This window comes from Gymnodraco acuticeps, unplaced genomic scaffold (assembly GCF_902827175.1).
Source record: "Gymnodraco acuticeps unplaced genomic scaffold, fGymAcu1.1, whole genome shotgun sequence".
NCBI classification, from domain to species: domain Eukaryota; kingdom Metazoa; phylum Chordata; class Actinopteri; order Perciformes; family Bathydraconidae; genus Gymnodraco; species Gymnodraco acuticeps.
Genome location: NW_022990673.1, coordinates 1119461 through 1133119, shown reverse-complemented (window position 1 = coordinate 1133119; position 13659 = coordinate 1119461). Strand labels below are relative to the sequence as shown.

Here is a 13659-nt window from a genome sequence, read left to right as displayed (position 1 = left end):
CGTCTCCCGTCTCACAGAAACATCGCTTGGTAAAATCAAACAACATTGGGAAGAGGAACTAGTCCAAGCTATAGATGATGAGGTCTGAGATGGCGCATTAGCAAGAGTGAACAATAGTACGTCCTGTCTGTGCCAGGCTCAATCTTATACAACTAAAAGTTGTCCACCGTATCTATTACACCAACTCTAAACTCTCCAAAATATACCCAAATGTTACGGACACCTGTAACAGATGCCACATGTCACCAGCAAACATGACTCGTATGTTTTGGTCTTGTCCTCGCCTACAAGGGTACTGGACAAGCATTTTCAAACACCTTACTTAGGCCTTGGACGTGGTATTGACACCATGTGCAGAAACTGCCATTTTTGGAGTACTACCTGGCCACCGAATATTGAAGAGGAAAACTAAAGACAGTATAGCCTTTGCATCTATCTTAGCACGTAGAAGAATACTCCTAGAATGGAAATCTTCTATACCACCTAAAGCATCTCTATGGCTTAAAGATTTAATGTTGTACCTGAACTTGGAGAAGATTAAATATAACCTGAGGGGCTCCTCAAAACTATTTGAATCTGTCTGGGGCTCTGTGATAGCCTACATAGATGAACTTAAGACACTAGATTAAGAAGAAAGAGGGGGAACTACAAATGTATGTGTATGTTTGTTTGTTTTTTGTTTCTTCCTTGTGTCTCTTTTTATCTGTTTGTTTTTTTTATATTAATTTTTATTTATTTATTTTTATTTATTTGCTCTGTCTTTGTATACATGTATGTATGTAGGTACGTGTATGTATGTGCATGTGTATATGTGGGTATACATATGTGAGTATATGGGTACAAGTATTACTGTTACTATTCTTTATTCCCTTATCTATACATTTTCTTTTAATATTATCTTCTATATTACTTTAACCTATACAGGTATCTATTTTATTTAGTTAATTATTTAATTTACTAGCTAGGACCGAGAGGGGAAAAATAAATTAAAATATTGACTGTATAAATGTAAACTCATTGTGCCTGACTCAATAAAAAAAAAATGTAAGGAACAGTTCGAAGGAAATATAACATTGGTCATAAATGTTAATGAACTACAACAACGGATTACCTGAATGTACTGATTTGTTGATTGCTGTTTGTACCATTTTATAGAGACCTGATGCAGTTCCTGAGCGTTTCCTTAATTTATGGTTAAAATCCTCTTCAGAATTCTAATGTAAAGACTCCTTCTCTTTATTTAGGGGGATGCTTTTTAAAACAGCTGTATAAATCAAAGCACTGGTCAACAACACACGCAGTATAGAGAGACTAAAATGTGTTTGTGAATGGGATATCAATAAATATGTGAAAATTAGCTAGTAGCTAAACCTGGTACTATAAAACTCTGCCCTTTTAATAAGATGCATTTCACCGGTACATTGTCCCTGACAATTACATGTAATAAACAAAATGTGTGAAAATGTATAAACAGATGTAAAAAGAGCACATTTCTGAAAAGTTGCACAGATATTAGATAAATATATTTTAGACTTCTTATGAATTTACAATTTTGCAGGTTAATCCGATTCATATAAATTATTACAAATATTAATTCTTCGAAAAGTTAAGTGAAACCCAACTTGCTTAATCAACTAATGAAAATAAATCAAATGGATTATTATAATGAGAAACAAAACTGACAGTGGGAATTAAAAAAACAAATCAACCAAATCCAATTGTCCAATCATTCATGCAAATCTCTTACCTGTTGTGATGCAAACTCAAAAAACTCACTGTTGCAGAGAGCAGCCGGAGCGAAAGTGTGGATTCAATTCAGCTGACCTTTAGTCTGACTTTAATTGGTACTGGCATGGACAACCCACTGCACTCAAAGGTCCCTTAAGGTTCATAAATATAAATATTTTATTTGCAGAACAATAAAGCATGACACTTTAGTCTAGTTTCAAGTTGATCATTAGACCCTCCAGAAAAACGCGATTCTGCGATCGCAGAATTTACCGCATAATCAGCAAAATGGCGCACTGGACAAGGACTGAAACTGTCAACTGAATGGGGTGAGTGTGCAATGTCTCATTTCGGTGTTGACAAGGGCAAACAACAAGCTAGCCTGAGAAAAAAAATCAAAGAACATAAAGAATCACAAGCCCATGTAAAAGCTGCTGACATCCTTACATCTGCTTCACGTGAAACTATTCAACATCAAGTGCAGTCTATGCGTAAATCTGAATTAGACACCACTATCAGAGTTTTTCGAACGGCATATAAAATTGGCAAACATAGCCGGCCATTCACAGACATGCCAATTGATTTGAATGTACAGAAACTGAATGGGCTGAACGTGGGCAGGGTTTTGCACTCCAATAAAACCTGTGGCGAAATCATCGACCACATAGCTCATGAGCTGAAGAAAAAAATGACAAAAGACATTACAGAAAACCAAAGAAAACTCTGTGTTTTGGTCGATGAATCTACCACTATTAGTGGTAAAACGGTGCTTGTTGTGTGTCTACGCTCAGCATTAGCTGATGCTGAGCCCGAAACGTTTTTTTGGGAGCTGATCGAGTTGGATGGAACAACGGCTGATGACATCACAAAGGCGTTAATGGAGTGTCTTGGAAGAGATTTTAACGAGGACTTTTTAGGTCAGTGTTTCGTTTCTTTTGCATGTGATGGGGCTTCAGTCATGCTAGGGAAGAGAACAGGCGTTGCTACCCAGTTGTGTAGTAAATTCCCAAGCCTGTTTGTGTGGCACTGCTCCAATCATCGTCTAGAGCTGGCAGTTGGGGATGTGGTCAAGGAGGCCCGGGACAATCAGCTAATCCAGGACATGAAAGTTATCCATCCTGGAAGTTGGCCTGAAGAGGAGTTAGACGTACAGTATGGGGAGGTAGAGGTGCTACGTTTGTGCGAAGTGCTGAAAGTGGACAGAAGAGAGACTGTTCAGGGCTTTCGCGAATACAAGGAAACCAGGGCATACCGTACACCTGCTGCCATGGAGCCTCTACTGAAAGCAGTCCGAACCATCGCTGTCTCCACTAGTGAGTGTGAGCGGGCAATCAGCTGCATGAACGATATCCTTACTGCAAAAAGGAATGCTCTCTCTGTCAGCCGACTGTCCAGCCTGGTTTTCATTAAATGTAATGGACCATCACTAGGACAGTTCAATCCGGAACAGTATGTGAGGTCCTGGCTGGCAAAGGGAAGGAGAAGTGCTGATGAAAGAGCCTGTCCAGCTCCAGCCCCTGATACTGATGTCCCCAAGGCCTTCTGGAGCCTTTTCTAACAATGTGAAGTATATTGCAAAGCAGCTCACCCAGTGAGAAGACTTTTGGCATAATGTGCCGATTTGTACAGATCCTGGAGATAGAAGGACTTCAGACCAACCAGGGAGTTATCTGATCAGCTTGGTGTTCAATGTAACTCTTTACCATGGCTCAGACTTTGTTACTTGCAGTTACAGTTTCTCATTTTAGATTGTGCAAATTTTGCATTTGTTTTTACATGTTCTTTGTTCATGCTCTTTATCATTTTTCTGAGTTGGAAAGTTAGATTGCATCATAGTTTACTTTATACATATTTGTATTCTTCAGTGGTGAAGTATATTGCAAAGCAGCTCAGCCATGTGAGAAGACTTTTGGCACTTTTTCGTTTTTCGTTTTCTGAGTTGGAAAGTTAGATTGCATTCAAAATGTACAGAAATACTTAATTTTGTTAAAGCTTTTTATAAAAAATGCTTCTGACCAGAGCTTTGTTTCCTTGTCATTAATGTTGAACACCACCAGAGGGGCTCTCACCTGAAAGGTCTCTGCTTCATGTGTCTTCAGCAGAAGATCTAGACTTTGATTGCTATATTTTCAGTTAATATTGACCTTACTGAGCTTTAACCATATCCGCTGCCTATCATAAAAAATGTTAAGTACAGTGAACCTTTCTAAAATATACAGTAGTAAAGAGACAAACCCACCAGCATTATAGTAGCCAAATTCTTGTTTGTGGGCTGTATATATAAAATTGACTTGAAAAAGTTGCTGATTTTAGAGTACTGGCACCTTTTTCATTCCAATTCAAGCACTGGACCCACTTTGATTCATTCAAACATTCGAACATGCTCTCTGCTGCTGCGGACAAGAAAGCCAAACAACTCACGTTCACCGAGGCATCAACCTCCAAAACCCTTTCGAGGGCTACAAGAAACGAGGTGAGAAGCCTACAAGATTGAAGCTGGTCAGATAACGAACATGAAATGAAAACAGAATGAGGCGGAGAAGTGTGTGAGAGAGAGAGAGAGAGAGAGAGAGAGAGAGAGAGAGAGAGGAGAGAGGAGAGAGAGGAGAGAGAGAGAGAGAGAGAAGAGAGAGAGAGAGAGAGAGAGAGAGGCTTTAGAGGATATATCGCATATCAGTCTATATCTTACTATATAGAGATATGATTAGCTATTATTATATATAGGCTAATCTATGCTCTCATCTCTCCTCTCTCTCTCTCTCTCTCTCTCTCATCTCTCTCTTCGCTCTCTCTCTCCTCTCTCTCTTCTTCTCTCCTCTCTCTCTCTCTCTCTCGTCTCGGCTCTACTCTCTCTCTCTCTCTATCTATTCTTCGCCTAGAGAGGTTTTTATCTAATCATTGACGCTTTTGTCATAATCATTAAAATGCTGGGTATGCTGGGCCTATAACTCAGGATATACCTGGTGTAATAATGCCTGTAGATTAATTCATATAATTTAATTTTAACACACGGTATTATTAATCTCGAGAGGCCCAACAGATATTTTTGATTCACTTAAAGTTGGATTTTACAACAATATTGTTCAAAAGGTTCGAATTGGACCACTAGGGGAATACTTTATTTTAAAAGGGGACCTTTAGATCAAATCTGTTCTTATCTTTTCATCTGAACAACATTTTAGATAAAGTCATGCTTTAGTGCTGTGTTTACAAAAAACATCAATAACCAAACATTTAATTGCTAAGAACATTTATTAAGTTTTATTAAAAGATAATAAGGAAATTATAAAAAGTTCCTCTGATTTGCCTTTTTAGTTAAACAATCATACAGTCTACTGTGTTTTAGAAACTCTAGTCTCTTGCCAGGAATATAATGAAAGTTAATCCATTCATTTTATTGTTGAATAAGGTTAAAAATAATTATGTGCTAACATAGACATCTATTCTGTTGAAAGCACATGTTCGAAGAAATCTGCACGTGAATTGAGTAGTAGTCGAGAAGTAAATTGAAACGCTTATATTAATACAACTGGTTATAAAAATAAAACAAATATTTAAATGTAGCAACATTGCTTCTCAGACATGTTCAAAATACATGATGAATTATTCTCACTGAGCCCGTTACATTTTATTATTATTCATTTAGTGCAAATAAAAACATATTGGATACACTTTGCCAAATGAATGACGCCATTCAGCATTTTTTACTCAGAAAACACAACTTTTTAAAGGCAGACGTTTGTAGTAATTGTGTGTGGGATGATTAACTAATGAATGTTCGTATATTGCCCATTTCAGGAGATGGGATACCATAGTGTAAAATGTGCATGAACATCTTAAAGGTTTGTAAAAAGTGCTGAGATGGAATAAGAATGATTTCCTCATCACTGTGCAGGCAGGTAAACTTTCATCTTGTCCAGCAGAGCGGTGGGGTCTTGCAGGTATGCTGGAAAGTTGTACCTGTTGACGTAGGCAGCCCAGCCCACCACAGCAGCAGACAGAATCAGAGGCCACATGAAGGATCTCTTGGTTTTGGGATCATCACAGGGCCTGGTCTGCATGGGTTGAGCCACCCTCTCCCACTGAGTGAAGATGGCCTGACGGGCTCCAGCCCATTTCCCTGGCCCTTTGAGACGATACTGGTACGGAGTACCGGGTCCGAACAGCACCTTCAATCCCAGCCTGGGATCAGTCAGCAGCAGCCTGGGGATGTTGGGTCGAACCCCGAACAGTCCTGCGATCTCATCCATGTAGTTGAGATAATTGACCTGGATAGTGTGTCTCTGACTGGAGACATACCTGAAAAAAAGACTGGTGATAAATATGTTGTGCATAACAAGATTTGTTTCCTTCAAAATTCAAAATAAACAATTGTAAAGTAAAAAAAAAATCACTATTCTACCTTTTGGCCATTGTCTCCTGCTTGCACTGGACATCTTTTAGCATGGAAGCCACTGAGGGAAGCTTGGTGCAGCCTGTTTACAATGAGAGCCAAGGTGAGTGACTTGGCTTAGTGTACTCTGTGTAAAGGAAGGAGTTCTCAAGAAAGTTCTTGAAAATATTTTTACAGAACCTGTATTACCTTTAAAGACACGCGTGGCCCATCTGGCCTGCATCTCAGATATGGGCATAATGGCTCCCAGTGGCTGCACTAGACCAATGATAGCCAGAGTGGGGCGTTCCAACTCAGGAGGAAACACATACTTGTACAGAGATGCTTTGTTCCCAGAAACTGAGGTCACATGGGAGGCCAGGAATGGAAAGGAAAACCTATAACCTGTGGCAAACACCTGCAAGACCGGGGACTCATCTCAGACAGGACAGAATAGACTGTGACTGTAGATTGTGAATGTGTGTGAGTCTGTCAGTGTGTGTATACCGGAAACACTTACCACCAAGTCGACATCTTCCACAACACTTCCATCATCAAACTCCACACTGGACCCCTGAAGCCTGCGGATGTTGGGTTTCACCTGAACTGTTCCAGAAAGGATGCGGTTGGGAAGCTCATCATTCACTGTGGGATGTTGGCTGAACAACCTGAGATTTATATTTACGCTGGTGAGTTATGTTATACAATAACATGCATACTGCAAACACTAATGAAAATAAGACCAAAGGTATGAAGGTGCACCTAGGATATGTAAGCATGTCAAGCTATGTTAAAACGGTAGAAAAACAGATGCAAATACATTACCTGTGCTTTGGCTTAAGATTGTACAGAGCGTGATCAAATCTTTGGTTGAGCCGTCTCTCTGCTAGACCACAAAAAACACCAAAGGGAAGGATGAGCTGCACAAAATCTAGCACTCTTTTCAAATACAAATCAAGGGGAAACCCATTGTTCCCGACTCGGTTCAGAATCCAGGCTCCTCTTCGAGTGCTGAGGTAAAGCTGGAAAGAGAGAACATAGCAGTCAGTATTTTTGGAGTCATGTTAGAATTCTTTACAGTATGCAACATTTCAATACCGAATCTATTAATATAGTAATGTAGCAGGTTTTTTAAAATACATTTAGTTTGACATTATTTCACTTAACTCTGTGCATTTTACCACTAACACAACCCAAAATATGTTGCAGAACGACAACCTGGTTCAACATAATTAAATGTAGTTGTATACGCAAGAAAAACACTAAAAACTCACGTTAATCTTTAATTTAACTTCCAAATGGTTTGGTTTATGGTTGAACTGTGGACTTTTTTGTATACACATTGTTTGATCGTCTGACTGCTTTGCTGCAAAGCTGTTAATGATCGTTGTGAACGGTATTTTATTAAAGATATTCAAAAGATAACAAGTTTGTCTTACAGTTTCTGACAAAAGCAACAACCTCTGTCATGTCTTGTGACTTGACTTTAAGTCTTTATAGAGATGTCAAGTGTAGGAAAAATCAAGTCAACTTTAAATGAATCAATGTGATATCAATGTGATGTCAACTTGATCTCCACATGAAATCACACACACATTACCTTGCATGATAACATACTATCCCTTGATCTTATCAATGAAGTTGGTGATTAAAATGCTATCTCGTCTGACATAAAAGATACTACAATAAAGTGTTTCTATGTAACAATCTCATCTACACCTGCTTGGTGACTCTGCTAAGTTCCACGGCGATGTCTCCTCCAGAGTTTCCTATTCCAATAACTACAGCCTTTTTATTCCTCCACTCCTCAGGGGTCTTGTAGTCTCTGCTGTGGAAATAAGTTCCCTCGAAAGTGTCAATTCCTGTAAGAGAGAAAAAAAGAAAGGGTTATATCTGCTTGACAAAGTGCCTCTCTACTTTTGATACAAGAGGACTTTATCTGTTTATTAAGTATATATTAAAGCTTTTCTCTAGGGATATAATTTAGGCCAAGGTTGGGACTAATATACTGACAACCCTATTATATTTGGGTGGTGCTGGTTTCTGTTGATACAGTGATTACATAACCACACAGGGTTGAACAGGGTTGCCATTACAGGCTTGTTCAGACTGTGTCAAAGGTTCATTGTGAAATCACACGTCCTTTTTATACAGCCAGAACACTATCAGCACCACTTGTCCCTGAGTAAAGTAAATCATATTTATAGCCTGTAAATGATACCTGGGAAGTCATGTAGAGGCAAGTTTGGGTAGCAGTGATGTCCAATACAGATCATCACAGCATCAAAAATGTGTTTCTCCGTTTTGCCATCCTTGTTCTCCGTCTCAACATCCCACTGGCCTGAATGAGAGAAATCAGATCTCTGCCTCACCTGCAATACTTTGGTCTAAAAACAGAGAGGCAGACACAGATAAGATGCTGAAATCTTGAATTATACAATATAAGCATGTCAGTGCAGCATCCTCACATTGAAGCGTATGTGCTTGGTGAGCTGGAAGTGGTCAGCATACATCCGAAAGTAGTCCATAATGAGGGAGTTGTGCATGTAGTTGGGGAAGTTCGCAGGGATGGGGAAGTCACTGAAACACATCATCTCCTTGGAGGTGTTGATGATGACAGAGTGGTAGATGCTGGCCCTGTCTGGCTCTGGGTTCTCCTGCAATATAAAACACCAAGTAGTTCTCATCCTATTTTACTTAATAAACTGGGGAATTAAAGGAAAATGCTTTATATGATACTGTGACTAACCTTAAACCTCCACAGACCACCAATGTCATCGCTGCTTTCATAGCAGACAGGCTCCAGACCCTCATCCAGACAGCTCTTGATACAGGCCAGACCTGAACTCCCTCCTCCAATCACTGCCACTCGACGAGTCATACTTCAGCTCTGTAAAGGATTAACCAGATTGGTCTGATAAATATTTGATCTGTTCACAAAAAAGTATGAAGCTAAACACAACGGGAAGTCCTGACTTCAAAGGTGTACTTATACCTACTCAGTCTGCACAAAGACCCATTTCAGAATAATATAGAGTACAGAAGTATTGTATTATGTTCTTCAATTATCAAAAATAAAAGTTTTCTGAGATTTATATTATTGTTGTTATATTATCCTGTTTTTATACAAAAGCTGTTTGTAGTTTGTAATTGTTATAATACTTGAAATATTGTCAGATTAGTTCAACAGGACTGCATTATATAATATCAGCCTATCATGTTTATGTACAAAGTAACTGAGTGTTAAAATAAAGGAAGTGGAGTAAAAATGTGGTACCAAAAAGTACTTAAGTAAATGAATTTTACTTTCTACCACTGGTATAGAGAAGGCTATTTCTTTCTGAAATGTAATTTAAATTATATTTGGGATACTCTTCCGCCCGTTAGTTTACTTGGAGACGTGTGGATCTTTTTCTACGTGTGGATCTGTGCCACACGTTTAATTATTAACCATTATCAAAGTTCAACACTGGTAAATATGTAGGCTAGCTACTTGTTTTAACAAAGGTTTAAATGCTACCACTGCGTTACCCAACTAAACGCGTTAACAACTAAACTCGAGTCTCACTAAAGACGTGTTGTTTACTAAAACGTTGTTTACTAAAACTCTGCATGGGCGGGGACAACAACAACCGTCACATAATAGCATTTACAAACGTAAATAAACGCTAAACATAAATAAAGCCTACTCAAAGTTTACAGCTGAATATATGTTTCTGCATATTCATGTTCTTACCTTTTGCTATTCGGAGAAGGAAATGTCTTTTTCGTGCTGCATGAACCTCACAGTGGGCGGAGTAAGAGTGAATGCCTTGGCTCAGATATTAGTATCCCGAAGAGACCCTGATCTTCAGCACCGTCAGTGTTCACTAGTGAGCTCCCTCAATCAGTCAGTGTTCACTATAGCTTGAGTTCACGTCAGTGTTGAACTAGTGGAAAAGCAAACTCTCTGTCTGCACATCTGCTCGAAAAAAACGTACTGTATTCTACATTTAGCAGTGAGGGGGCGCTATCATGTTGATTCATTAGGTTTAAATCAGTTAATGGAACATAACCAACCGGCTGTCAACCAGCTATTGCCTGTCTATCAATCTTTATCTCAGACCATAGGCCTAGTCCACAATCCAGAGTAGATTATATCCTCACTGGCTAGACCGACCATTGGCAGAGTTAATGTTAAAAGCAAAAACGTTTTGTGGTAAGATTTATGGTTGTTCTTTCTCTGGTTAGGGATAGAGGATAAAAGTAAATTAGGTATACATGTGTGATTCACAGATATACTTTCGAGAACACTGATTTTTTTTAAACTATTCCCCTAAAGCAGCTATTATAGCTAACTTTAACAATATCAATTATTATTGTTGTATTTATGTAGTCCAGTCATGGTTAAAAGGCAGACAGACAGTAAAACCATATCATTGCAAATGTCTTGACCTTTACATAAAGGAATGTGATGGTGCACCTAGCTTAATTTATGGGCTAAACCTCCAACAGTTATACATTGATGGGAAGCCAGGCAGTCTAAGGACCATTGGTATGTCAGTTAGCCAGGAGGGGGCCATCTACACTCTAATAATCAAAATAAATGAAACAATAAATGATAAAAGGTATGATTGAGCTGAACATAATCAAATAAAAAAGCATTTTCCTGATAAAAAAAATGCATTTACCAATGTTGTAGCAATTTATCATTAAGTCTAATTTAATCATAAGTATTACTGTAACTTAATTATCTGTTTATTTCCCACTGATTGAATTCACATCTAGCCTCTAATTGCATCTTCCTTAGAACAAACCAAAGTCTGTCTCTACAACCATTGGTTTGTAATTAACATGTATGTAAAGTTTCGGCCGTCTGGTCAACACTTCTTGTAATAAGCGACCTTGGGTCCCCTGAAAGGCGCTATAGAAATCGAAGCTATTATTATTATTATTATTAATGTAAATTGCTTGCTGAAGACCTCCCCCTTCCCTCCTTCTGTAGTGTATAAAGTAATCTTGTTGTTTTTATTTCTGCTGATAAACTCTCGCCTCTTCACAGTTTGCCACATGCGCTCTTCCATTGTCATGCTAAACTAGAGACCATGCGAGCAAATGGGGAATGTGTGCAAACATTCATTGAAATAACTAACTAACTTACTTACTAACTAACTAACTAACTAACTAACTAATCATGAGGTGTTAACTCCTGCTGAGGAAAAAGTGCAAAACTCCAGGCCAACACCTCTTAGTGAGGACATCACTGGAATGAGAGACGCTTCACTCCTGTAAAAATCGCTGAGAGAGCAACTTGGGTTCATGCCGGCCACTGCATTGATCCTCGAACCATATGACAACGTCACCTATGTGCATACCTCAAAGCTGGGACACGCAAAACGCGGGGCAGCTCAGCAAGTCACCCCATCTTAAGTGCACGCCGAACGCTGCTTTAAAGTGACCAACGCCAGAATGAGATAGGATTGATTCTCCACCAGTGGCTTTTCCACAGCTCCACCAAGTGACATACAAGCAGACAGCTTGTGTCACCAACGAGGACTCTACGATGGAACACAGATCTTCACCAGGGCATCTCCTTCTCTGATATGTTATGCAAGATTGGTGGGACAAATTGTTGCAAATTGAAATCAGTCATGTCAGCAGCCATAGCTGTCATCTCAGAAGCCTGAATGACACATCCACCAACAAATGACTTAACAGTTACAACTGCACAAAGACTTTGATAACACATACACATTTTTCCCATACTGGGTCTGGTTGCTTCCATATGACATTGAACAGAAAACTGACATAGTCTTTTAGATTATTATACTCCAGCCCAGCTTTTAATACATTAAATGTCTATTTTTCACAGAATACAGCACTGTTCCTCATTATCAGTTTATATATGTTATTTTAAATCTTAAAAAAAAGGTTTTCATTGATATCATGATAAATTGTTTGATATTTATCGTGGCCGTTATTTCGGCCAAAGGGAGAATTGTGCTGGGAATGTATGCATGTAGGTTTTCTACAAAATGTTCTCAGACAGAAGGGTGTCGCCCTGACCATTGTCAGGCAATTATCATATGGATGTTAGGGTTGTAATTAACACACTGTGCTTCCCCTTCTGTCTGCCCCCCACCGTTCTTGGGACTGTAATGTGGATTGTCTTCCTTCCTGTGTCTCATCTGTATAAATGACATTGCTTTTCGGTGGAACGGGGTGAGATCCTGGTGCTCGGTACCACCGGTTGTGAGGAGCTGCAGAGAGGAGGATAAGCCTGCATGGGTTGCTGAAATGACTGAATTGATAAGGGCTGTGTCTCTGCAGCCAACACGCAGGCCAAGTAACAGGGTCTGCTGGGGGTGTGGTCAGCCAGGACATTTGGCCAGAGACTGCCCCAAGGCACATCAGGCCCAGGGAAACGACGTGGGGCAGGGAAAGGGGAAGATGCGGAGCCAGGCCCAAAACCCCCCCAACCAAACCACAGCCTTATTGCCACCAACACAGACATCCGAGGAAGGAGCCCGAAAGCACAGCCGGGGGAGCCGGGCTCTACTCCTTCCTGAAGAAGATGACAGCACATGCTTGGAGCCTGTTGTCGCGGTGGGCCGTGCTGGTGGTGGGGATTCCTGTTATGCCCCTGTCACTGTGGAAGGGGTGCCCTGCACTGCACTGGTGGACACAGGCTCGACAGTAACCCTGGTAAGAGCAGATGTGTTGCCCAGTGGGACTCATTTAGAACCGACAGCGGTGCGTCTACGCACAGTTACAGGAGAGCTGGTACCTATGAGAGGAAAAGGCATGCTGACTGTGTCGGTGGGGGGAGTTGAAGTGCATCATCCGGTGTGGATAGCAGATGTACAGGACCCGTGTATTCTGGGCTTGGACTTTTTGAGGGCGTCTGGTTGCCACCTGGACCTTCAAGCAGGCACAGTGAGTTTCCACGGGGGGCCTGTGATCACTATGACCCGTATCCACACCCCTGCTGAACCTGCTGGGAGACCCCCTACATACCCCGTGAGAACCCTAGAAACTGAACCTAGAAACCGCCGCCCGTGTGCCGCCGGCGGATGCCACTATGAGAGGAGAGAGGCCCGGGAAAAGGAGCTGCTGGAGGAGGACATCGTCTGTGCTGCAGCTCGACAAGTTAAAATGATTATTTGCAGGGAGCTCCGGACAGTGGACGTGGCAGAGTGGAAGCAACAGCAAGAGCTGGACACAGACCTACAGCCTGTACTGCAGTGGGTCGAGGCGCAGCAGCGACCACCGTGGGAGGAAGTGGCAGTGTTCTCCAAAGCAACCAAGGCGCTGTGGTCTCAGTGTGAGGCTCTGCGTCTGTGTCAGGGCGTACTACAGCGTGCATGAAAGGAGCCAGCAACGGGCGAGAAGAGATGGCAGGTGGTGGTCCCGAAGGGTCTGCAAGAGGCTGTACTCAAGGCCATGCATGGAATGGCACGCTCTGGGCACTTTGGCATCACTGAGACTCTCCGCCGCCTTCGCCGGGGCTGCTACTGGGGGCAGTGCCGGAGGGATGTCGTAGACTTCTGTCGCCGCTGTGACATTTGTATGGCTCGTAA

General features: G+C 40.9%; 2 protein-coding genes across 2 annotated transcripts in view; both read right to left on the bottom strand.

Annotated features, from left to right (window-relative positions):
• The window catches only part of LOC117555117 (dimethylaniline monooxygenase [N-oxide-forming] 5-like), a 28564-nt gene extending 24360 nt beyond the window's left edge, over nt 1-4204 (bottom strand). Inside the window, exon 1 of the mRNA XM_034229845.1 lies at nt 4150-4204. The gene's annotated coding sequence lies outside the window, so the exon portion shown is untranslated. The remainder of the gene's footprint in view (nt 1-4149) is intronic.
• A 757-nt stretch (nt 4205-4961) lies between these two features.
• Nucleotides 4962-10085, bottom strand: LOC117555116 (dimethylaniline monooxygenase [N-oxide-forming] 5-like). Its single transcript, XM_034229844.1, has 10 exons — nt 9837-10085; nt 8850-8990; nt 8569-8757; nt 8322-8487; nt 7820-7962; nt 6926-7122; nt 6621-6768; nt 6311-6518; nt 6131-6203; nt 4962-6027 (listed from the first exon to the last, which is right to left on the bottom strand). The coding sequence occupies exons 2-10, from the start codon at nt 8979-8981 to the stop codon at nt 5613-5615; spliced, it is 1671 nt and encodes a 556-aa protein (XP_034085735.1). The 5' UTR covers nt 8982-8990; nt 9837-10085; the 3' UTR covers nt 4962-5612.
• Between the last annotated feature and the right edge of the window lie 3574 nt (nt 10086-13659).

Coding starts and splice junctions, on each gene's coding strand:
- LOC117555116 (XM_034229844.1), bottom strand. CDS start 8,981: ATGACTCGTCGAGTGGCAGTGATTGGAGGAGGGAGTTCAGGTCTGGCC. Junction 8,488..8,568: donor CCAAGCACATACGCTTCAAT/GTGAGGATGCTG, acceptor CTCTGTTTTTAG/ACCAAAGTATTGCAGGTGAG. Junction 7,123..7,819: donor TTAGCAGAGTCACCAAGCAG/GTGTAGATGAGA, acceptor CTCTCTTTCCAG/CTTTACCTCAGCACTCGAAG.